The sequence below is a fragment of the Halichoeres trimaculatus genome, unplaced genomic scaffold (assembly GCF_033239565.1).
Source record: "Halichoeres trimaculatus isolate MK-OKI-2021-1 unplaced genomic scaffold, fHalTri1.1 fHalTri1_scaffold_1, whole genome shotgun sequence".
NCBI classification, from domain to species: domain Eukaryota; kingdom Metazoa; phylum Chordata; class Actinopteri; order Labriformes; family Labridae; genus Halichoeres; species Halichoeres trimaculatus.
Genome location: NW_027437179.1, coordinates 43,974,336 through 44,000,487, shown reverse-complemented (window position 1 = coordinate 44,000,487; position 26,152 = coordinate 43,974,336). Strand labels below are relative to the sequence as shown.

Sequence of the window (26,152 nt, the reverse complement as noted above, 5' to 3'; positions counted from 1 at the left end):
AGACGCGCTTTCAGGGTCTGTGGCTTTGGAGGAAACAGTGAGGGATGAAAAGTGAGGGGTGAAAAGTGAGGGGTTAAAAGTGAGGGATGAAAAGTGAAGGATGAAAAGTGGAAGATGAAAAGTGAGGGATGAAAAGTGAGGGGTTAAAAGTGAGGGATGAAAAGTGAAGGATGAAAAGTAGGGGATGAAAAGTGGAAGATGAAAAGTGAGGGATGAAAAGTTAGGGGTTAAAAGTGAGGGATGAAAAGTGGAAGATGAAAAGTGAGGGATGAAAAGTGAAGGATGAAAAGTGAAGGATGAAAAGTGAGGAGTTAAAAGTGAGGGATGAAAAGTGAGGGATGAAAAGTGAGGGATGAAAAGTGAAGGATGAAAAGTGAAGGATGAAAAGTAGGGGATGAAAAGTGGAAGATGAAAAGTGGAAGATGAAAAGTGGAAGATGAAAAGTGAGGGATGAAAAGTGAGGGATGAAAAGTGAAGGATGAAAAGGGAGGGATGAAAAGTGAGGGATGAAAAGTGGAAGATGAAAAGTGAGGGATGAAAAGTGAGGGATGAAAAGTGGAAGATGAAAAGTGAGGGATGAAAAGTGAGAGATGAAAAGTGAGGGATGAAAAGTGGAAGATGAAAAGTGAGGGATGAAAAGTGAGGGATGAAAAGTGAAGGATGAAAAGTGAGGGGTTAAAAGTAAGGGATGAAAAGTGAAGGATGAAAAGTAGGGGATGAAAAGTGGAAGATGAAAAGTGAGGGATGAAAAGTGAAGGATGAAAAGTGAAGGATGAAAAGTGAGGAGTTAAAAGTGAGGGATGAAAAGTGAGGGATGAAAAGTGGGGGATGAAAAGTGAGGGATGAAAAGTGAGGGATGAAAAGTGAAGGATGAAAAGTGAGGGATGAACAGTGAGGGATGAAAAGTGAAGGATGAAAAGTGGAAGATGAAAAGTGGAAGATGAAAAGTGGAAGATGAAAAGTGGAAGATGAAAAGTGAGGGATGAAAAGTGAAGGATGAAAAGTAGGGGATGAAAAGTGGAAGATGAAAAGTGGAAGATGAAAAGTGGAAGATGAAAAGTGAGGGATGAAAAGTGAGGGATGAAAAGTGAGGGATGAAAAGTGAGGGATGAAAAGTGAGAGATGAAAAGTGAGGGATGAAAAGTGAGGGATGAAAAGTGAGGGATGAAAAGTGAGGGATGAAAAGTGAGGGATGAACAGTGAGGGAGGAAAAGTTAGGGATGAAAAGTGAGGGGTTAAAAGTGAGGGATGAAAAGTGAGGGATGAAAAGTGAGGGATGAAAAGTGAGGGGTGAAAAGTGAGGGGTGAAAAGTGAGGGATGAAAAAAGTGAGGGATGAACAGTGAGGGGTTAAAAGTGAGGGATGAAAAGTGAGGGATGAAAAGTGAGGGATGAAAAGTGAGGGATGAAAAGTGAGGGATGAACAGTGAGGGAGGAAAAGTGGAAGATGAACAGTGAGGGATGAAAAGTGGAAGATGAAAAGTGAGGGATGAAAAGTGAGGGATGAAAAGTGAGGGATGAAAAGTGAGGGATGAAAAGTGAGGGGTGAAAAGTGAGGGATGAAAAGTGAGGGATGAACAGTGAGGGGTTAAAAGTGAGGGATGAAAAGTGAGGGATGAAAAGTGAGGGATGAACAGTGAGGGAGGAAAAGTGGAAGATGAACAGTGAGGGATGAAAAGTGGAAGATGAAAAGTGGAAGATGAAAAGTGAGGGATGAAAAGTGAGGGATGAACAGTGAGGGAGGAAAAGTGGAAGATGAAAAGTGGAAGATGAAAAGTGGAAGATGAAAAGTGAGGGATGAACAGTGAGGGATGAACAGTGAGGGATGAACAGTGAGGGAGGAAAAGTGGAAGATGAACAGTGAGGGATGAAAAGTGAGGGATGAAAAGTGAGGGATGAAAAGCGTTGAGGTGAACTGACTGGTGCCTGGGAGATAAAGGGTTACACAGGAAGTGACATGTCTTACGTTGGCCAATGGCAGGTGTCTCCTCCGTGCGGGGGCGTGTCTGGAGAGGAGCGAGCGCGCTGACAGGCGGTAGTGGTTGAGCAGGCAGGTGATGACGACCACCATCACCATCATCACCACCACGATCACCAGGATCTGGACGAACTCCAGCTGGGCTGTGGACGCAGAAACAAAGATGGCCGTCAGTGACGAGGTTCTGGACCAATCAAGTTAAAGGGACAGTGACGAGGTTAGCTTTACAGTTTCTATCATCAGGAGGAAAAAGAACATGCCAGGTGCATGATGGGAAGTGTAGGCAGTCGCTCAGTCTTCTCTACTCTTTGACCTACAAACTAAATGTATTTATTTAAACTTTGCTCGTTTGCTCCTTCAGTCAGAGTCAATGAATCATTTCATTAATTTAAAACATTCACTGATTGTTTTTACATTTTAAATCTTTGTGTTTTTAACTCTGTTAATCTTTTTAATCACCTCAGAGGATGTTCAGTTTGACCTGCCCAGCCTCAGAGTCTGTAGCTCCCAGAGGTTTTTTCTGCAGGTATCTAAACAAAAAGAAACTAAATCCTGGCAAAAATAATAATTAAAAAAACACAATGTTTTAATTTGGACTTTTATTTTTTCTTATAAATAAAAGGATTCAAGAAACAAGAGTTTTAAAAACTAATTAGTTTGTTTAACAGTAAAACTTAAATACTAACCTTAAATAAAGTTAAAACATTTTAATTTAAAGGTCTCGTTTTTCTGAGTGAGGGTTTTTTTTTTCATGTGGACGATGGATTTAAAGGATTTTTCATTCAAACAAAGAGTTTCCTGTCTGTCATTAATGTGTCAAAATAAAACATCATTACTGATGAAAAATAAACACACACACACGCGTAGCTCTGTGTGTGTGTGTGTGAGTGTGTGTGAGACTTTAAGTGTTAAAAACTGCAGAGTGTGACAAAAACACCCAGTAATTCATGTTCTTATCGGTGTGTGAGAGGAAAACAGGTTTCAGACAGCGTCCAGACGGACAGCAAGTCCTTATGCAGAGGTCACACACACACACACACACACACACACACACACACTGAGCCCGACTCAACCAGACAGGCCCAGCTTTGTTTAGAGACAGTCTGCTCTAAAACCCCCTCCCCCTCTCACACACACACACACACACACACACACATACACACATACACACACACACACACACACACACACACACACACACACACACACACACAGTCTCTTTCTCACACTGGGAGCAGGCAGAGGTCAGACAGGGAGCAGGGAGCAGACTGGTTTCAGACACTTCACACCAGTTCTCACAGACTCGTTATGCAATTCTGATCAGCTCAGTGTTACACAACAAGACACACACACACACACACACACACACACACACACACACACACACACACACACACACACACACACACACACACACACACACAGCTTTATAACCAGTGAAACCTCTCCAACAGAAAACCTCTGGTATGAATAAGTTTCATTTGACTCTAACAGATCAGATCAGATCAGATCAGATCAGATCAGATCAGATCAGATCAGATCAGATCAGATCAGATCAGATCAGATCACTGACTGATGAAACCACCTCTACTCATCAGGACAGACCCTGAACCAGAACTGGTCACATAACCACAGACTCACAACAAGCCTCCACATCCTGGATTTCTCTGATCCCAGACCTGAGCTCTGGGTTTGGTGGCGGTCTGCTGGTTTTTGGATTTCTTTGGTCCCAGACCAGGTTTGTTTTTGCTCCTGGTTCAATCCTTAAATCAGATTTTAGAGTCTGGGTTAGACCGTCAGCTGCTGCCTGTATGAGACACTTTAAAGGGCTGTTACACCGTTTTCTACAGAGGAGTGTTTGATATTCCCTCTCTTCATGCTTCATGTGTGAACAGCTGATTCAGTCCGTCACTTCCTGCAGGAACTACACAGGTTCACAAAAACCACATCAGAGCCAAGACCAGACCAGCAAGCCCTAAACCAAACAAAACCCCTAACCTGAGCCCAGCAACCCATAGACCTGAGTCCAGCAACCCCTAAACCTGAGCAGTCCAGCAACCCCTAAACCTGAGTCCAGCAACCCCTACACCAAGCGCAACCCCTTAACCTGAGTCCAGCAACCCCTTAACCTGAGTCCAGCAACCCCTAAACCTGAGCAGTCCAGCAATCCCTAAACCTGAGTCCAGCAACCCCTACACCAAGCGCAACCCCTTAACCTGAGTCCAGCAACCCCTTAACCTGAGTCCAGCAACCCCTAAACCTGAGCAGTCCAGCAACCCCTAAACCTGAGTCCAGCAACCCCTAAACCTGAGCAGTCCAGCAACCCCTAAACCTGAGTCCAGCAACCCCTAAACCTGAGTCAAGCAACCCCTAAACCTGAGTCCAGCAACCCCTAAACCTGAGTCCAGCATCCCCTAAACCTGAGTCCAGAAACACTTTCCAGGAGACTCTGAGAGCTCAGTGGTCCCACAGACTCCTGGACGGTGAACCCAAACATGCAGGGACCATCTCAGAGGTCCAGACTCTGTCCCCTGCCGTCCGACGCCAAGCAGAGGATCAAACTCACCGCACAGCTGCGTCTGGACACACTCCTCATGGCGGTGGCTCCCTGACGCAGGCTGCATGCTCTCCTCGCCGTGCACAATCCTCTGATCACGCCACAATCCTCTGATCACGCCACAAACCTCTGAGCAAACTTTCTAATCCAGGACCTGAAGATTCCCCAAACTGCTCAAAGTCAAACTGAAAAAAAAAGAAAAACTAAAAAAGAAACGTCCCGCTGCAGCGACGCTCCAAGCTACATGTCCTGAGGACGCTCCACGCCGTGTGTGTGTCCAGCCGCCGACACACACCCTCTGACGCTCTGACAAGCTTTGTCTGCAACTTTTTCTCACACACATTCCCACAGTGTCCAGACACACACACACACACACACACACACACACACACACACAGACTGAGGAAACAGCTGACCAGACCTCCCCACCCCCAAAACACCCCCACCCCCATCCACCCCCATCCACCAGCCAGTGACTGAACAAAGGGGTCAATGTGAGGGGGGAGGGCAGGGGGAGGAGTGGTGGGAGCGTCTGGGAGACACAGATGGGTCAGAGCGATGGACAGAATAATGATGAGACGGAGACGGAGCAGAGTGTTAGCTTTATGCTAATCTGGAAAAAAACAGCTCCTCACGTCTGGATATTCAGATTAAAACAATCAGAGACAGAGACCCCCAGAGACCCCCAGAGACACCCAGAGACACCCAGAGACACCCAGAGACACCCAGAGACACCCAGAGACCCCCAGAGACACCCAGAGACACCCAGAGACACCTCACAGACTCCATGTGGACCCAGCAGGGTCTGCTGCTCTGGAGCTGGAGCTGAGGCTCTGGGCCAGACTAACCTGGGGGAACAGAATCTGGGTCTAAAAAGGCTGTTTGGGGTCAAAATGGTCAGAATATGAAACCATCCAGATCCTGATCCTGCCATCTCCAAAAACACTGAACCAAACCCAGAGACTCAGGGAAACGTTTCTGTCCTCGATCCACTTAAACTCAGACTAAAAAACAGAGAGGCTGCTGGGAAAAACAAAACTGCAGTGTTAGGAAGGCATTTTGAATCTTCTCTTCTGCCCCCTACTGGCCTGGGGCTGCAGTGCAGTGAGAAAAAAACTTTATGACCCACTTTGTTATAAACTGAAGGAGGAAAGATTCAGTCTGAGGAGGAGGAAGAATGAGGAAGATGAGGGAGCAAAGTGTGTGTGTGTGTGTGTGTGTGTGTGTGTGTGTGTGTGTGTGTGTGTGTGTGTCTTTTCTCTGTGAACTGACTGTCTGCAGTCGATCTGAGCAGAAACAAACTGAAGCTCTTATTTCAGTCCAGGATCATTGACCCAGCTCTGACCCAGCTCTGACCCGGCTCTGACCCGGCTCTGACCCGGCTCTGACCCAGCTCTGACCCAGCTCTGACCCAGCTCTGACCCGGCTCTGACCCAGCTCTGACCCGGCTCTGACCTGGCTCACAGACTCTGGTCCTGATGTTTCCTCAGGTAACTTCCTGGGCCGTGGATCTCCTCAGGTGTGGGAGCTTTACTGTGACAGACAGAGGTCACAGAGGTCAGATCCTCTCCCTCCTCCTCCTTTCTGTGGCCGCGCTGCAGCGGCTGATCACCATGATCCAGATCCAGGTCCTGAGGACTGGGGGCTGACTCACACCTCGTCAGAGTCTCTTCAGCCTTTCTCCAGTTTCAGCTGACTCATTGCTCACAGCTCGTCGGGCTCTGACACAGACCTCCAGGAGGAGCCAGAATCCACAGGTGTCTGATAAACAGGCCGGGCTGAGCTGGGGACAGAGTCTGTCCTCTGTGGGTCCAACATCAGGACCCGTCTGCACAGACCTGAAGGCTGGGGTTAGTCTGCCAGAGGGCGCTGCCAGCTCGCTGACATCACAGGACGTCACAGGACGTCACAGGACATCACAGGACGTCACAGGACGTCACAGGACGTCACAGGACGTCACAGGATCCACTGTGACACGCTGACCCTGGACAGCAGGGCGTTTTCAGCCTCTCTGAACCACACTGTGTGAAATCCAACAACCACTTCCTGTTTGTACTGAGCTCGCTCCTCTGACGGACTGAGACGCTCACACTGAACTGACCCAGAGTGTTTCCACACGTTCATGACTGTTTCAGACTGAGGAACTTTAGGTTCCTGAGGAACTTTCCCCAGGTCTAAATAGTTCCTGGTTGTCTGACTGCTGGGCTGAGACTGGGGGATTATGCCAAACACCCCCCGACCAGCAGAGGGCGGTACAGGAGGGACAGGTTGAGCTGAGGGAAGTTTCCAGGGTCAGTCTTTAACCTGGCAGCAGGTCAGTGAGTGGAGCAGGTCTCTGTTTGCAGATGATGATGATGATGATGATGATGAAGATCCTGTGTTACCTCACTCCTTCCTCTCCTCGCCCTCTCAGGAAACCTTCCTCTCATGTCGTGTTTCCATGTTTCCGTCCAGATGTTCAGCTCGCTGCAGCCAGCGCGTCCACAGGAAGAGAAACACGTTACATAAGCGAGTCCATGCCGCGCTTTTTCCACCTCAGCCCCAGTTTCTCTCAGCCCACAGCCCACAGAGAAACTTCCAGAAAGACGCTGAGCTGCATCGCTACAACACAACCAATCACACCTCTGTCTCCTCCTTTACTCCTCCTCTTTACTCCTCTCCTTTTCTCCTCCTTGCCTCCTCTCCTTGACTCCTCCGCTTTACTCCTCTTTACTCCTCTCCTTTTCTCCTCCTCTTTACTCCTCTCCTTTTTTTCCTTTTCTCCTCCTCTGTACTCCTTTACTCCTCTGTACTCCTCTCCTTTACTCCTCCGCTTTACTCCTCTTTACTCCTCCACTTTACTCCTCTCCTTTTCTCCTCCTTTTTACTCCTCTTAACTCCTCTTTCCTCCTGTCTTTCCTCCTCTCTTTTTTCCTGTCTTTCCTCGTCTTTACTCCTCTCCTTTACTCCTCTTCCTTACTCCTCCTTTACTCCTCTCCTTTTCTCCTCCTCTTTACTCCTCTATACTCCTCTTTACTCGTCTCCTTTCTTTACTCCTCCTTTACTCCTCTTCTTTACTCCTCCTTTACTCCTCTCCTTTTCTCCTCCTCTTTACTCCTCTATACTCCTCTTTACTCCTCTCCTTTTCTCCTCCTTTACTCCTCTCCTTTTCTCCTCTTTTCCTCCTCTCCTTTACTCCTCTTTTCCTCCTCTCCTTTACTCCTCTTTTCCTCCTCTTTTCTCCTCCTCTTTACTCCTCTATACTCCTCTTTACTCCTCTCCTTTTCTCCTCTTTCCCTCCTCTCCTTTACTCCTCTCCTTTTCTCCTCCTTTACTCCTCTCCTTTACTCCTCTTTTCCTCCTCTCCTTTACTCCTCCTCTTTACTCCTCTATACTCCTCTTTACTCCTCTCCTTTTCTCCTCCTTTACTCCTCTCCTTTACTCCTCGATCTTCTCTTTTCCTCCTCTCCTTTTCTCCTCCTCTTTACTCCTCTATACTCCTCTTTACTCCTCTCCTTTTCTCCTCCTTTTTACTCCTCTTTCCTCCTCTCTTCCTCTCTGTCCTCCTCTCTTTTTTCCTCTTTCCTCCTCTCTTTCCTCCTCTTTACTCCTTTCCTTTTTTCCTCCTTTTCTCCTCTATTTCCTCCTCTTTACTCCTCTCCTTTACTCCTCCTCTTTACTCCTTTCCTTTTCTCCTCCTTTACTCCTCCTCTTTACTACTCTTTACTCCTCTTTCCTCCTCTTTCCTCCTCTCTTTTCTCCTCTGTTTCCTCCTCTTTCCTCCTCTCCTTCCTCCTCTTTCCTTCTCTCTCCATCTCTCTTCTCCTCTCTCCTCCTCTCTCTCCTCCTCTCTTTACTCCTCTTTCCCCCCCTTTCCTCCTCTCTTTTCTCCTCTCTCTCCTCCTGTCTCCTCCTCTCTTTACTCCTCTTTCTCTTCTCCTGTCTCCTCTCTCTCTCCCTCTCTTTCCTCCTGTCTCTCCTCCTCTCTCTCCTCCTCTCTCCTCCTCTCTCCTCCTCCTCTCTTGTCTTAGCAGACTCGTATCAAACCGTGTTGTTGTTCAGATGCAGCAGTGAAAAACAGCCTAAAGGCTAAAAACACGCTTCAGTGAAGTCGCACAAAAACACTTTTCATCAGCAGGAAACACAGCAGGGTCTGCTCCACCCTCAGTCTGCTCCATCCTCAGCTCCACCCTCAGCTCCATCCTCAGCTCCACCCTCTGTCTGCTCCATCCTCAGCTCCACCCTCAGCTCCACCCTCAGCTCCATCCTCAGCTCCATCCTCAGCTCCATCCTCAGCTCCACCCTCAGCTCCACCCTCAGCTCCATCCTCAGCTCCACCCTCAGCTCCACCCTCAGCTCCATCCTCAGCTCCACCCTCTGTCTGCTCCATCCTCAGCTCCATCCTCAGCTCCACCCTCTGCTCCACCCTCAGCTCCATCCTCAGCTCCATCCTCAGCTCCATCCACAGTGGATTCAGCTCAGGTGTTGCTGATCGCTGATCATTTTTCAGGTTTATAAACGGTCTGATCAGATCCACACATCCTTTCCCAAAGCAAAGATCTGAAACCAGCTGAGGATCAGGAACCAGCTGAGGATCTGAAACCAGCTGAGGATCAGAAACCAGCTGAGGATCAGAAACCAGCTGAGGAGCAGAAACCAGCTGAGGATCAGGAACCAGCTGAGGATCTGAAACCAGCTGAGGATCAGGAACCAGCTGAGGAGCAGAAACCAGCTGAGGATCAGGAACCAGCTGAGGAGCAGAAACCAGCTGAGGATCAGGAACCAGCTGAGGAGCAGAAACCAGCTGAGGATCAGAAACCAGCTGAGGATCAGGAACCAGCTGAGGATCAGGAACCAGCTGAGGAGCAGAAACCAGCTGAGGATCAGGAACCAGCTGAGGATCAGAAACCAGCTGAGGATCAGGAACCAGCTGAGGATCTGAAACCAGCTGAGGATCAGGAACCAGCTGAGGATCAGAAACCAGCTGAGGATCAGAAACCAGCTGAGGATCAGGAACCAGCTGAGGATCAGGAACCAGCTGAGGAGCAGAAACCAGCTGAGGATCTGAAACCAGCTGAGGATCTGAAACCAGCTGAGGATCAGAAACCAGCTGAGGATCAGAAACCAGCTGAGGATCTGAAACCAGCTGAGGATCAGAAACCAGCTGAGGATCTGATCACAGGTATAATCAATCATAAATGTTGGTGTTCAGGTGGAGACGTCTCAGTTAGAGAGTGAACTCAGAGGTCTGTTGAAGGGAAACTTTCAGTTTGGAGTTTTTGGATCCTGGAGGATCATGAAAGTCCTGCTGTCTCCCTCTGGGCCCAGGTTTCTGATCTTGGTGTTTTTAAAGCGGGCTCCTGGGAGGCCTTGAAGTCATTTCTACATGAATAGGAGCAGCCTGTAGACTCCGTCAGGGATTACTGACCCCGTCTCTCTGCTCTAAAGTTCCACTTCTCTAAACTTGGAGGAAAACAAGCTGCGAGCCGTGAACGTGTTTTTATTTCCTCCACTGCTGCAGCAGGAGCTGATCTCTGCCTCCCTCTGGGGGGGTGTCTAGACAGGAGGAGGAGGCTGGGAGCCCGGCAGGAGGAGGAGGCAGACACTCCACGCTTAATCTGAAGCAATTAGCTCATTTGTCATCCACTGCCTGCTCCCGTCTATCCTCCTCCTCCTCCTCCTCCTCCTCCTCCTCCTCCGCCTGCATTCAGCTAAAGGTCACAGCCGGTCGCCGTCGAGTCAGATGGCCCAGAGAGCAGACAGACAGGAGGAGAGGAGAGGAGAGGAGGGGGTCAGGAGGACAGGGGGAGGGAGGAGGATGTGACGGAGGAGGAAAGTGATGTGGGAAAAAGGAGGCAGGGAAGGAAAGGAGAGGAGGAAACAGGAAGCAGCAGGGAGATTTATGCTGATTCACCAAACTGAGCAGAGTCAGCTCTGGTGATCCAGAGTCTGACCCTGCACAGAGACCCTGACCCAGCAGAGAAACCCAGACCAGCAGGAGCTCCACCCTCATCCACCCTCATCCACCCAAACCCAGCGTCTTTGTGGCTCTGCAGAGCTGGTCCCACCAACGAGGCGGTGCTGAGGCTGGATGTGGAGAACAGAGTCGTGTTGGTTTGTGAATGAGGAGGTAATCAGATTACAGCATCAGCTGTTTGTTCCTCTGAGCGGTTTGTGAGAGGAGCCGTCAGCCGCCTCAGCTAAGATCAGAAACGTGCCGCGTCATGTGACGTCAGACTGAGTTAGACCGTCACAAAGAGCTGCTGGGGGTCCAGGTCCTCCTGACCCAGACCACAGACCAGACTCAGCTCCTCACAGCTGTGTGAACATCTCTCTGTTACTAAACACACACTCCCTAAACTCCTCTCTGACTCCTCTGTCCTGACTCCTCTGTCCTGACTCCTCTGTCCTGACTCCTCTGTCCTGACTCCTCTGTCCTCAGCACACGACCGCTGGAAAAACAAACTGAGACAAACTAAAGGTTTAGTCATTTCATCATCTCTCTGATCATAAAGTTTATCACTTGTTTTCAGAAAGAAAGAAAGAAAGAAAGAAAGAAAGAAAGAAAGAAAGAAAGAAAGAAAGAAAGAAAGAAAGAAAGAGAGAAAGAAAGAAAGAAAAAGAAAGAGAAGTGGTTAAAGAAGAGAAGTAGAAAAGGAAAGGAACTAAGGAAAGAAAGAAGGAGAGAAGAAGAGACAGAGGGAGCTGAGTCCTCTCCTCTCAGTCCTTGGATGACTCGACAGTCTGTGTAGTCAGAAATAGCCCAGACAGCTGTGTGTGTGTGTGTGTGAGTGTGTGTGTGTGTGTGTGAGTGTGTGAGTGTGTGTGTGTGTGTGTGAGTGTGTCTGTGTGTGTGTGTGTGTGTCTGAGACTTATAGGTCATAGGTGCTCACAATTTGCTTGCTCGCCAATTTCCATGAGAAAAGCTATAGGGGGTAAAAGGAGGAGGGGACACACACACACACACACACACACACACACACACACACACACACACACACACACACACACACACACACACTCTGACTTTGGGAGCCTCGGTCATGGTGCAGACAACAAGTGTGGGAACTTTGGTCCTTCAAACTCCCACTGCAGCTTTCAGCAGTGGGAAAAACAAGAGCAGAGTGTGTGTGTGTGTGTGTGTGTGTGTGTGTGTGTGTGTGTGTGTGTGTGTGTGTGTGTGTGTGTGTGTGTGTGTGTGTGTGTGTGTGTGTGTGTGTGTGTGTGTGTGTGTAGCTGTTAGCTATGATTCCTCAGTATCTTCCTTCAGCTCAGATTATGAACCTACAGTGAGAGTGAACTCTGCTCTGTTCAGATCTCCTCAGATTATAATCTGATGTTATAGAAAAACACTATCTCACAGCATAACTAACGTATGAACTCATGTTTAATTAAAGCAAACTGATGAAAAGTAGAGCTGAGTGTTAGCAAGAGCTAGACGATACGATAATCTCACCATGTATCACAGTATGTCACTGTATTGTGATTTATAGAGATACTCCACACAGTTAAATTAGGAAAAATCAATTTGCTGACTAATTTTGGAAAATAACCTAATTGCGATTTTTTTCCCCAATATTGCGATTGCCATTTTGCGAGCAATTTTTTGGGGGGTTATGTTTATCTCCTACATTATTCACTTAACACAAGCAATAAACCGTTCTACAGTATGACCAACACAACAAAGGACAGCGTATACCCTAACATACTAACATTTTGTTCCTCTGTGTCAGGCCTACATGTCATGTTTACAGATAACATTTACCTTTACTAAACCATTACAATCACAGCAGAATACTGACTGATTGATTTAACTTTGAGCCTTATAGACCTGTAATAAAACTATCATTAATTACCTTAAATAAAATCAGAGAAAGGGACAAAGCACTGCAGAACAACAGGCCTGTTATGAAGAATAAAATAAAAAATAAATATGAATCCTCTCATCTATGAATGTCACATAAAACACAGAGCAGAAATGTAAATAAGACCAAATCTCTGGATCAACCACTGAAATGTGTCAACATGTCCAATGCACTGTTTATAACATGAAAAAGAAACACTGTGTGAACATGAATTTAAACATTAATTTTATAGAAACCTTACTGATCTCTCATCAGGGACAAAACACAAACTAAAGTAAATGCACTTTAATTGTTTTTGTTTTGTTTCTTAATTTGCAGCCTTTGGGATTTGAAAATTGTATTGTATTACATTGCAATGTTGGGTTAAATTTGATTAATTGTTCAGCCCTATTGTTTATTGTGTAAAAAGTTGCTCTGAAAATGATTTTATCAGTGGACGACTCTGACAGAGTTAAAGTTTAAACAGCTTTAGACTAACAGACCTTAACTGAGGGAGGAGGAACTGGATATCAACAACTTCAAACCTCCATCGTCCAGTTCAGGAATAAAATATTTAGATTTACTCTGAGATTATATTCATCAAACAGCCTGTGGATAACACACAGCAGAGCAGCTCTTCAGCGCCATCTACAGGAAGGATTGGAAATCGTATTTTACTTCCAAATCCACTAAAAGATTAAGTTTAAGAGCTGAAATATGAAGGTTTTCTCACAGGTCAAAGTACAGTGGCTCTGAAAGTCTTGGATCTTTAAATTCAGGCTTTAACAAATCCTGAACATTTGTTGTGAGAGTGATTAAAAACTGATGTTAAACTCTAACTCCACCCAGCCCCACGGACACAAACAGCACTGAGCTCAGAGAAACTCTGATCAAATCTGCAAAAATAAAGTTTCCACAGCTCTGGAAAAATCTCCTCCTCTGTGCATCACAGGGAGTGTTATTAAACTCCTGAATGTTTCTCCTTAACGTCAGGAAACCAGCACACCTTCACCGTCCTCCACCTGTGCAGACTGAACGTCTCCTCCATCTGCTCCACCTCAGCAGCCTCAGCAGCCTCAGCAGCCTCAGCAGCCGCTGAGCCATGAAACCAGAGGAAGGTTTACAGCTAACAGAGACAGAGGAGAGGAAAGAGGAGAGGAAAGAGGAGGAGACGGAGAGGAGCAGGAGTCTATATTTAGCCGGCTAATCCAGGGAACTCCCGCGTTAAACTGTGAGTCTGTCTGAAGCGCTAACTATGCTAAGCTATCAGTGAGTGGGTCAGAGAAACAGGACACGGCTGACGCCACGCAGGAGCAGGATCTGAGACAGGCCCGTGTTAGTCCACACGTAGAGGATTCATCACACGCTTCGTCATGTGACTGTTTTCCTCCTTCATCATGGTTTCACCTGAACAACCTGAACAACCTGAGCAACATGAGCAACCTGAACAACCTGAGCAACCTGACAACCTAAACAACCTGAGCAACCTGAACAACCTGAGCAACCTGACAACCTAAACAACCTGAGCAACCTGAACAACCTGAGCAACCTGAACAACCTGAACAACCTGAGCAACCTGAACAACCTGAGCAACCTGAACAACCTGAGCAACCTGAGCAACCTGAGCAACCTGAACAACCTGAGCAACCTGAACAACCTGAGCAACCTGAACAACCTGACAACCTGAACAACCTGACAACCTGAACAACCTGAGCAACCTGAACAACCTGACAACATGAGCAACCTGACAACCTTAACAACCTGAACAACCTGAGCAACCTGAACAACCTGAACAACCTGAACAACCTGACAACCTGAACAACCTGAGCAACCTGAACAACCTGACAACATGAGCAACCTGACAACCTAAACAACCTGAGCAACCTGAGCAACCTGAACAAACTGAACAACCTGAACAACCTGAACAACCTGAACAACCTGACAACCTGAACAACCTGAGCAACCTGAGCAACCTGAGCAACCTGAACAACCTGAGCAACCTGAACAACCTGAGCAACCTGAACAACCTGACAACCTGAACAACCTGACAACCTGAACAACCTGAGCAACCTGAACAACCTGACAACATGAGCAACCTGACAACCTTAACAACCTGAACAACCTGAGCAACCTGAACAACCTGAACAACCTGAACAACCTGACAACCTGAACAACCTGAGCAACCTGAACAACCTGACAACATGAGCAACCTGACAACCTAAACAACCTGAGCAACCTGAGCAACCTGAACAAACTGAACAACCTGAACAACCTGTCAGCAGGAGGACGCTGCAGCCGCTGACAGGATTATTTCATCTCCATCAGAGATCAGAGAGACAGAAACAACGCCATGAACACCAGCAACACATGCTAAAGACCAAACACAAAGACACAAATGAGTCAAACTGAAAACCACAGGACCACAGACAGCTCCAGGCCTGCAGGGGGCGACAGTGGAAGTGAACACAACGACAGACTACAGATCTGATTCCTCCTCCTGTTGTTTTCACCGTGAAGTGTGTTTAGTGATTCACCACCTTTAGTCAACCTGTGACCTGTTTGCAGAGTTCAGACCATCGACAGCGTGGCTCCAACATTTATCATCGTACGAGTTGAAGACAAAACTCCTCCGTCACAGATGCAGACATTAGCAGCCAGAGTCTGTGCAGTAGAGACTGAGAGGGATTAACTAAAATAATTATTTTTTTCTTTCTAGAGTCTAATCACTTCCTGACTCTACCTCCAGACATATTTTACAATCCCTGAAAAAAATACACGAGAACGTCATCTGTCAATCATCGTTAAACGTGACATAAAGCCTCGTTTTAACCTCGTTTAACTAATGAAAACAAAACTTTTCAGAAAAAAAGAGGACTTGGATACAAGACAGCCAAATGATATCTTCAAACCACCACAACAATCAGACGTGAGAAACATTTCTACCAGGTGGATTAATTTTTTAAAGTTTGACCACAGCCCATCTGGAATGACTGGGGAGATGGATTTTTAAACCTATACTGCAGCCAGCCACCAGGGGGAGCAGTTTTTGTGGAGACCTCACTTCAAGCTGAGTGAGATGGTGTCCATGTTTTTACAGTCTGTGGTTCAGACCATCACTGAGGCTCAGTGAACACCGTCTGTCTGATGAAACCAAGGATGAAGAATATATCTAAATATGTCATCGGTTCATTATCGATATCGGCTAACCACGCCGACCACGCCGACCACGCTAACCACGCCGACCACGCCGACCACGCCGACCACGCTAACCACGCCGACCATGCCGACCACGCAGACCACGCCAACCACGCAGACCACGCCGACCACGCCGACCACGCAGACCACGCAGACCACGCCGACCACGCCGACCACGCAGACCACGCAGACCACGCCGACCACGCCGACCACGCAGACCACGCAGACCACGCAGACCACGCCGACCACGCCGACCACGCAGACCACGCAGACCACGCAGACCACGCCGACCACGCCGACCACGCCGACCACGCCGACCACGCCGACCACGCAGACCACGCCGTCCACGCCGTGATGGTTAATCCAAAGTGAAGTTTGTTGGGCGCTCGGTGTGTGTGGTGCAGACGCTGAAGGCGGCTGAGTGGTCCTCAGATTGGGGTCAGAGATGTAGGCTGTATGAGTCACAGTCTCTGACTCTGTGTGGACAGAAACAGGCGCCGTTCCTCGCCGTTCCTCGCCGTTCCTCGCCGTTCCTCGCCGTTTCACGGCATGCACTGACTTCCTCTAACTACCAAACAGGTCGTCCTGTCATGTGACACACTCCTCATGTTGATCAGAGCCTCACAGACTGTCAGACGTGGGCTCAGAGACACGTCCTCAGAGAGTTTAACGTGACCACGAGCAAACGTCTGGCTCTGACATCACAGACAGGAAGTAAATACACGCCACGTCTGAGCGAAGAGACATCAGTTCAACAGAGACGCTACACACACACAGCTGACAGGGTCATTCCTGTTAGCCACAGAGAGAGAGAGGAGAGATCACACACACACACACACACACACACACACACACACACACACACACACACACACACACACACACACACACACACGCACACACAATCCTCTCTGTACGAGCTGACCTGCAGAGCATTCTGTCTGAAACATATGAAAATCAAACCTCATTATCAGCTGCTCGTCTGGCTCAGAGTGTGTGTGTGTGTGTCTGTCTCAGTGTGTGTGTGTGTTACACTCATTAGAATTCTAGCCAGAAGGAGCTAGACTCCCCCTGTCGTCTCGCACCCCCGCACACAAACACACACACACAAACACACACACACACACACACACACACACACACACACACACACACACACACACACACACACACACACACACACACACACTGTTCATTTGAATGTGAAAGAGAGAGGGAAGTCAGACAGAGTCGCACAGGGCAGGTCACATGCAGACGTGTGTGTGTGTGTGTGTGTGTTTGTGTGTGTGTGTGTGTGTGTGTGTGTGTGTTTGTGTGTGTGTGTGTGTGTAATGGCTCTGATCCAGTGTGAGACTAGACATAACAGTAACCATTAACAGTCTGCAGCGGGTGGATAAAAATACACACATGAACACAGAGTTTACAGCAGCAGGAGTTTACAGCAGCAGGAGTTAACAGCAGCAGGAGTTTACAGCAGCAGGAGTTAACAGCAGCAGGAGTTAACAGCAGCAGGAGTTAACAGCAGCAGGAGTTAACAGCAGCAGGAGTTAACAGCAGCAGGAGTTTACAGCAGTTAGAGTTTACAGCAGCAGGAGTTTACAGCAGTTAGAGTTTACAGCAGCAGGAGTTAACAGCAGCAGGAGTTAACAGCAGCAGGAGTTTACAGCAGCAGGAGTTAACAGCAGCAGGAGTTAACAGCAGCAGGAGTTAACAGCAGCAGGAGTTAACAGCAGCAGGAGTTAACAGCAGCAGGAGTTAACAGCAGCAGGAGTTTACAGCAGCAGGAGTTAACAGCAGCAGGAGTTTACAGCAGTTAGAGTTTACAGCAGCAGGAGTTAACATATAGATCGATACATCGATTGGTTAAGCAATGATCCAATCACATCGATGGAAAGTCTAAACATGGATCATCATTGTGGTCTTTAATGTACGCCTTTATTTTGAAATCCCGACCAGACACGAATGTCTGTCTCCGTCCAACCGTGAGTCGTTGTGAAGTTTCCTCTCAGCCTCACACACTCAGCGTATGAGACACACATCTGAACCTTTCCACTCTCTGACACGCCACGCCTGATATTTCTCCTGCTGTAAAATGTACTGTTTAGCTCCCACTGAGTCACACCGCTGTAGGCCAACGTGTAGCAAGACGCTGTTAGCATCACAGAGCTAAAAGGGAGCCAGACATATGGGCCAATCATAAAACAGCTCTCCTGTATCCGGGTAAGATACGGTCGACCTGACTGCAGAGGATGCTGCACAGACGACAGGAGGTCATCATCACACGACTGCAGTGAATTATCTCATCATTTGATTTTGTAGCCACTGATTCATGAAATTTCATAAAGTTAAAAAGTCAAACGGTGAGAGCTCAGTGTCATTCCTCCTCCACATCGACTATTACACAGAGAAACAAAGTCTGATCACACTGACATACAAACTGTGGTTATCAGCATCACAGTAAAAAAACTATCAATGTTAAGTTCGTTAAGTTGATCGTTCTAATGTTGAACAAATGTTTGGGTTTAATTAAAATCAAAGCTTCAAATTTTTGGTTTGATAGAAAATGGTCAAATGTTGGAGGTCAATAATAAAGTTTGTGTAATCAGTCATTTTTAATGATAGTGTTGCATCATTACTTGATATAATAATCAAACATTACAGTATAACAGTCAGACCCATAAGGTAACTGTGGGGGCAAAAAGCACCTTACCTGAATTTAACCAGTTTTAATTTAATTAATTTAATTTTAATTAAAACATAATCAGATCATACAGATGGTTATAATCCTCTACAAACTATCATACCCAAAGGTCAGCACATCGTTCCACATTTCAGTAATAAAACTATCAAAGTTGTTTTATATGTCTCTCTCACCTCAGGTGAAATGTTGCTGATTATGTTCAGTGAGGACTTTATGCCGTCTTAAATCGATCAAAGGCCCCTGAATGGTATAGTATAATATCGTATCATATCGTATTGAATCATATCGTATCGTACCATACCGTGCCGTATGGTACCGTATCGTATCGAATAGTATCGTAGTGTATCGTATCGTATCGTATCGTATCGTATCGTATCGTATCGTATCGTATCGTATCGTATCGTATCGTATCGTATCGTATCGTATGGTACCGTACTGTATTGTATTGTATCGTATCGCATCCCTTGCATCGCATCAAACTTTTCCTGATACCTTTGGCTCCACAGAGAAAATAATAATGCCACTTTGGATTCTCTCTGTCTATGGCAATTTCTCCTGAACATGACACTGAGTAATCGTTGTAATCGCATCGCACAAATCGCATCATATCGAATCGAATCGTATCGTATCATATCGTATCGTGTCGTACCGTGTCGTATCGTATCAAATCGTATCGTATCGTATCGTACCATACTGTATCGTACCGTACTGTATCGTATCGTATCGTATCATATCGTATCGTATCATATCGTATCGTATCGTACCGTATCGTATCATATCGTATCTAATCGTATGGTACCGTACTGTATTGTATCGTATCATATCGCATGGCATCGCATGGCATGGCATGGCATCGCATCGAATCGCATCGTATCGCATCGTATCGAATCAAATCATATCGTATCATATCGTATAATATCGTATCGTGTCGTATCGAGTCGTATCGAATCGTATCGTATCTAATCATATCTAATCGTATCGTATCTAATCTAATCGTATCGTATCGTATCGTATCGTATCGTATCGTATCGTATCGTATCGTATCGTATCGTATCGTATCGTACCGTATCGTATCGTATCGTACCGTATCGTACCGTATTGTATCGCATCGCAACGCATCGCATCGCATCGCATCGCATCGCATCGCATCGCATCGCATCACATTGCATCGTATAGTATCAAATCGTATCGTATCGTATCGTATCGTATCGTATCGTATCGTATCGTATCGTATCGTATCGCATCGTATCGTATCGTATCGTATCGTATGGTACTGTATTGTATCGTATCGTATGGTACTGTACCGTATCGCATCGCATCGCATCGCATCGCATCGTATCGTATCGTATCGAGCTCTGCAGAGTCAGGATCAGTCTCTCCTTCTCTGCTTTTCATGAAACTCTCCAGGTTTTCCAGGTTTTCCAGGTTTTCCAGCCCCAGACTCTGACGCCAAAACTCCTCTGGAAATATTCAAGGACAAACCTGTTATTCTCAAACTGCAGGTGTGTGTGTGTGTGTGTGTGTGTGTTAGATAAAGCAAACATAGCCGTGTGAAAGATCAGCCTGCACAGGAGGGGGATGAAGGGAAGTGTGTTATTCTGTGTGTGTGTGTGTGTGTGTGTGTGTGTGTGTGTGTGTGTGTGTGTGCGAGAGAGAGAAAGAGAGCCAGACATGCTGTTCCTGTCCAAACAGTGTTTTACTGCCAAACTAAAACCAGCTCAGCCGGTCCTTACACACACACACACACACACACACACACCTGGCTAGACACAACAATGTCTGAATGCTCTGAATGTCTGACCCTGTGTGTGTGTGTGTGTGTGTGTGTGTGTGCAGCATCCTCTCAGCCTCTCTATGTGTGGATCAATCTTTAAAATGAGTCAAAGCACTCCGAGCTCCGAGCTCCGAGCTCAGATGTTATGTAACGCGGCGCTGCAGCTGATTGTCTCCTTCAGGTGGCGTCTGAGGAGCTGCTGACAGAAACCGTCAAACTGAGCATTGTGGTATATCCTTAGGCTGCTGAACATCCAATCAGCAAGCTACACACAAACTCCCATCATCCCTGAACCATGACCCCTGTGTGGTCAGGACCCCTGTGTGGTCAGGACGCCGCGGTCAGGACGCTAGAGACCCAACCTCCATTTCCCAGGTGCTTTTTGAATTTCCATGACTCCTCATGCATTTAGTAAACCACAATAAATTAATAAATACATTATTATTATTATCATTATTATTATGATTATTATAATTAATAATAATAACAATAATAATAATGATAATTTATAGCATTTTAATTCAATATTCTTATGATTATTGTTATTGTTATTATTATCATTATTATTATTATTATTATTGTATAATTATATTATAAAATGAAATAGTAATAATAATACTAGTAATAATAATAATAATAATAATAATAATAATAATAATAATAATAATAGTAATAATAATAATAAGAAGAAGAACAATAATTTTAATAATGATAATAATAATAATAAGAAGAAAAATAATTAATAGTATTATATATTATTATTATTATTATTTTTATGATTATTGTTACTTTTCATTTAAACAGTTCCATTAAAGGAAATTAAAAGCTGAAAGATGATACGTGGGGTATTTCTGCAAACACAGACAGAAACTGATGAACATGTTCACATTACCGTAACTTATCAACTATCTGTGCAACAGAAAAATTCAAACTGTTCCTGAAAGAAGAGAAGACGAGCGTTCTGAGCATGCTCTGTGACTCTGAAAGGATGAATCATCAGTCCAGGTCATGATCAGGACGTAACTCTGACACGTCTTCATTTATTTCAAATTCCTTTAAGGAGCTCTTTTTGCTCCTAAGTCAAGCAGGAAGGTAATAAACTACTATTTAATGTTAATAATCTTCTCATTTAAAGAGTTTTTTATAAGAAGTGCTATCCAGAGATAGACACATCATTTCTGTCAGAAGTCTTTGTTCCAGGTGTAGCTAGAGGCTAATCTGGAAGACTTCTCCAGACGTCTGACTGGGACACTTTTCTGTCTAAAGAAAGTCATCTGTTTTATTTTCTATACATCCCTGAATGAATGTTATCCTCAGACTGAAACTTTCTCTCATCACACGGTAGATTAAAGAGAGTCATCAAAGAAACCAAAAACCTTAACTCCATGTTGGATTTTACACCCAGGCAGATTTTATCAGGACCAACAAATTTTTCCTTCTCCTGTAATCTTTGAGTTGATGTTATCACACACACACACACACACACACACACACACACACACACACACACACACACACACACACACACACACACACACACACACACACACACAGACACACACACACTCCCAGTAACCGTTGACACAGACTGAGGATCCTCACCGTGGGCTCAGCTGTGGGCTGCAGAGAGGAGGAACACCTGGATCTGAAAGGTCTTTTCTTTCTCAGAGTCTCTGCTTCAAAGCGTGATCCTCTGCATGAATCAACTCGCCCTGCCTTTGTGTGTCTGGATCTGTCTGTGTGTGTGTGTGTGAGAGATGACTTCCACTTCAGACAAAACAGTCGGTGCAGAAACCCAAACAAGATGTTTGAGACAAAAGGAGGAAAAGGAGGAAAAGGAGCAGGGAGAGGAGTCAGACAGAGCTGAGCCTGAGGGAGGTGAAGAGCAAATGTTCACGTCTTGTTTTTCAAAACAAAAACTGAGTTAATCATTGATTAAAGGCTCATTCTGTGTTTTCCTGCAGAGATAGTGATGATGCACGATGTCTCACTCTGCTCAGAAACCGGATCAGCTCTGGACACGTCACCATCAACCATCAGATGTTTCTGCAGCGTGTCACGCCGAGAGTACGGGGTCACATGTTAAACCGTATGTTTTTGGCGTGTATCGTCTCATACTGACACACTGCAGTGCCAGTTTTCTGCAGTGAGTGTGTGTTAAAGACGTGTGTGTTAAAGGTGTGTGTGTTAGAGACGTGTGTTTGCAGCAGGCGCTCAGCATTCCTCTGCAGCATCAGGGCCACAAACGTTCACCATGGGAGGCTCTGCGGTGGCCTAATGAAGGCTTAATGGACGGGTGGATGGCAGACAAGCTGGGAAACTGGCTCCGTGCCCTCATACGGGCCTCTAATATACATATATCTGTGTGTGTGTGTGTGTGTGTGTGTGTGTGTGTGTGTGTGAGCCAGCTGGCACAGCCTGTCCTCTCCTCGCTCAGAGAGGTGTGGGAGGTTGCTGGGCACAATGCGAGCAGCGGTCGTGTTTCTGATGGAGCCAAGAATGTGTCGGCTCAGGTGTGACGGAGGTTATTACAGGGAGGTGTCACTCCTTCATCAGCCTCCTTTTTCTCCTCCTCCTCCTCCCCCCCTCACAGTGAGGAGACCAGCTCCTCCTCCAGAGACCATCAGACCTTTGTTTCTTGTCAGACGCACCTCAGGATCCTGATCTTTGATGTTTAACTTTTCTCTCAGTGGTTTCTGTAAAATCAGTCCCTCGGTGAGCTCAGACTTCCTGGTTCCACCGTCACAGACTGATGACATCACAGCTCACCTGTCCCTCAGGTGTGTCTGAGCCCTGATAATCAGAGGTCAGTTTCCTGCAGGGTTATGTGCTGTGTGAACATCAGTAAACTCTGCTTCAGACCAAGGAACATGTTCTCCACTAGGGGGCGCTGTGGGGGAAACATGTCAGGATGGTTTAAGGCAGGACCAGGATCAGGATTTGATCAGGACTGGTTTTTGCTCAGTCTGTTTTGACCTGCAGACAGTTATAGCAGAGACAGACTGATGTGTTTTTCTTAAAGACTGATACTGTTATTGATTATCAGTCATCGAGGAGGCCGATATCGATGTTTGGAGCCGATACTCGTTTGCAGTAAGACCCAAAAACTTCTGACTCTGGTTTGGGTCGAGCCCCAAACTAGGGATGGGTACTGGATCAGGTACTTTTATAGGTACCCATGAGTCCTGTCTGTGATCTGAGTACTGATTCATGTAAAACCAAACAAGTTTGGGTCCCTAAACGCATCGTAGTGACTGTGAGGAGGTGGAAGAGAAGGAGGTTTTCCACGCTGGGCATGAACACAGCATTACCAGTTTATACACAGAGAAATAAAAATACTAAACTGAAGAAATTAGAGATTTTATAATTAAACAAATTAATATCTGTCTCCACACAGACACACAGAAAAGTACCAAAAACTGGAACCGTTGGGTACGGATTCCCAGGTACCGAGGATCAGCACCGTGTGGGTTCAGACGTGACAGAGACTCCTCCCTGCACCAAACAGAAACTGTTAATGTGTGTTTTCTCCTGCTGGCCTCACGTCCTGGTCCCCTCCACAGTCAGCTGCAGGCCCCGCTCCTCTCTGTGCTTTCTCCTCAGTAAACCTAAAGTCAGAGCTGAGTCAGTGTGAGGAGCTGCGCCTCCTTCCTGTCAGGGAGGAACCTGCCTCCTCCTGCAGGAACGAGCAAAGCACGGAGAACGTCTCTGCAGAGAAACAGCTGCAGTCAGTCTGTCTGCACGTGGACCCAGCTCCAGGTGAAGTCTGCCTCCTGCAGGAGCATCCTCAGCTCCTCCCTGAGCACACACACACAGCTTTAACCTGCGCTCACACAGCCACACACACCGTTTCATGATTCACTGGCTGCGTGTTCGCTGAAACATCAGAGGAAACGTCTCTGACCAGCTCCCTGAATCCACAGAGACGGCTCACATCAGGGTTTAAGGATCAGCTGAATCAGACCCTCACAGCGTGGTCCAGCTGACTGAAGGTGAAGGTTTGGTATGATCTTAGCGTGTGGAAAGTGTGATCCTGGTCTCGTCACGCTGAGGTTTATTCTGAGGGTTAGAAAGCGTCTGGCTCCACAGAAACCTTCGCCGTGGTGTAATGAGTCTGCAGATAAAGTTGACTGCTGTGTCTGTGTGCTCCTCCAGCCCGCTGCTCTGTCTAGACAGACTGCGGTGAAGCCTGTGTGTGTGTGTGTGTGTGTGTGTGTGTGTGTGTGTGTCACAGTCTGACGGTGGGGGCTGCTGTCGGTGAGGAGCTGGTTTGTGCGTCGCTGCTTTGTCAGATAAGGACAGTCTGTGCGTCGCCGCCGTGTTTGATTTGTTGAATGTGTAATGATCGTTTCAGGGTGATGTCAACAAAGAGGCGGAGCCACGGTGTGTGTGGGGGTGTGTGTGTGTGTGTGTGTGTGTTTGTGTGTGGATGCAAATGATGTGGTCTCAGCTGTTTCCTCTGGGCCAGAGGGCGAAGTGGGGCAGACACAATCTACACATCTTTAAGTGTGTGTGTGTGTCTGGGTGTGTCTGTGTGTGTGTGTGTGTGTGTGTGTGTGTGTGTGTGCAGGGGTCAAGCCCACGGTCATGAACATCTACGCCGTGTGTGCGTGTGTGTGTGTGTGTGTGTGTATGGGGGTGTGTGTCTGTGTGGATTCAGAGACTGCAGTGTCTTTGTCTGGACCTGGTCTGGGTCAGAGTCAGACTGAGGCGTCCTGGTCGTTCGCTCGCAGAGCTTCAGGTGAGCTGACGTCACTGTGGGCCAGGAGCCAGAGCGCTGGAAACATTTCTAACACATTTATCCATAAACTTTAAAACTCAGGCTGAATCAAAGTGAATCAAAGCAGCACACAGAGCCAGACGCCGTCTGCTCAAAGTCAGTAACAGGACGGGAAATGTCTCCTCTGATTTTCTGTTTACCACATGTTTTCTCTAACACGAATCATTGGACCAATCAGCCGCTGACACCTCATCAGAGCTTCACACACACTCTGTATGAGAGCAGAGGTCTGAGAAACAACAGATTAATCCGAGGCCATGCATGAATCCATCAGTGTGAGGTTCAGACATCCACGCTCCTGTTCACCAACAGAAGCTCCTCAGCTGTGAGACCATGACCACGAGCTCCGAGCGTCACACCCAGCCCCCTCTGCTGACAATGAACCTCCCCCTGCACACCTCCCCCTCCCTGCTCCTCCTGACCTGACCCCTGACCTTTGCCCTGCAGACACCCAGACTGCTCCTCTGCACGGCGCAGATGCAGCTCAGCGTTGGTTTCATATGCAAACACATCCTCCCCTAACACAACACCTATTTGCATACAAACATATTTGACTGTGTGATGGTGGTTATACGTCATGCGTGTGGACTGAGTCACGCGCTCCTACAGGACTGTTAGAGCGTTCAGGAGTGTCTAACTGCAGGGCGCCAGCTCCGTTCACGGGCTCATGGCCAGAACATCATCATACGTCTACCCGTGTGCCATGCTGCAGCACGCTGCAGCACGCTGCTGCACGCTGCTGCACACTGCAGCACGCTGCTGCACGCTGCTGCACGCTGCTGCACGCTGCTGCACGCTGCTGCACGCTGCTGCACGCTGCTGCACGCTGCAGAGGAAACATGTCCGCTCAAACTCAGGGAAACCAAACGTTTCTGAAGGAGACCCAGGGGAAAGAGTCAGACAGAAACAATCAACAAACAACAAACAACAAGATCAGGAGTTCAGCCCAGAGCTCCACAAAAAATGGAAAATCACAAAAAAAGTGACGTTAGCGGCTCCGGGGCTGATTGTCGTTAGGTCAGTGATTGTTAACGAGACCTGGAGTCTTCAAAGCCCCGTTCCCACCAAGTGGTCTGGATCAGTAAAGCCTGATCCTATTTATGTTTTCACAGACAACTGTGCCCTTCTTGGTAGACGGATGCTGATAGCCGCTGCAGCTACGTGTTGGCATGACGCCATAGCAGCGCGACACAGTGTACCCCGCTAATAAAACCAACAAAGAAGAAAAACATGACACAGTTTGGTTTCATCAGTTTTACGCTGTTCATGACGCCAGTTTCCAACGGACCAAACTGAACTGAACTGAACTGAACTAAACTGAACTAAACTGAACTGAACCAAACTA

The 26,152-nt window shown here is 46.9% G+C and overlaps 1 protein-coding gene across 2 annotated transcripts in view; it reads right to left on the bottom strand.

Moving 5' to 3' along the window:
• Window positions 1-26,152, bottom strand: part of pmepa1 (prostate transmembrane protein, androgen induced 1) — a 46,104-nt gene that overhangs the window by 5,304 nt on the left and 14,648 nt on the right. The window contains exons 1-2 of one of the 2 annotated variants that reach the window (XM_074677882.1): window positions 4,544-4,645; window positions 1,966-2,120 (exon numbers count right to left, since the gene is read on the bottom strand). In XM_074677882.1, the coding sequence (XP_074533983.1) occupies window positions 1,966-2,120; window positions 4,544-4,601 (213 nt within the window). In that variant the 5' untranslated portion in view covers window positions 4,602-4,645. Of the gene's footprint in view, window positions 1-1,965; window positions 2,121-4,543; window positions 4,646-26,152 lie in introns of those variants that run through there. The other variant, XM_074677808.1, reaches the window with a different exon arrangement.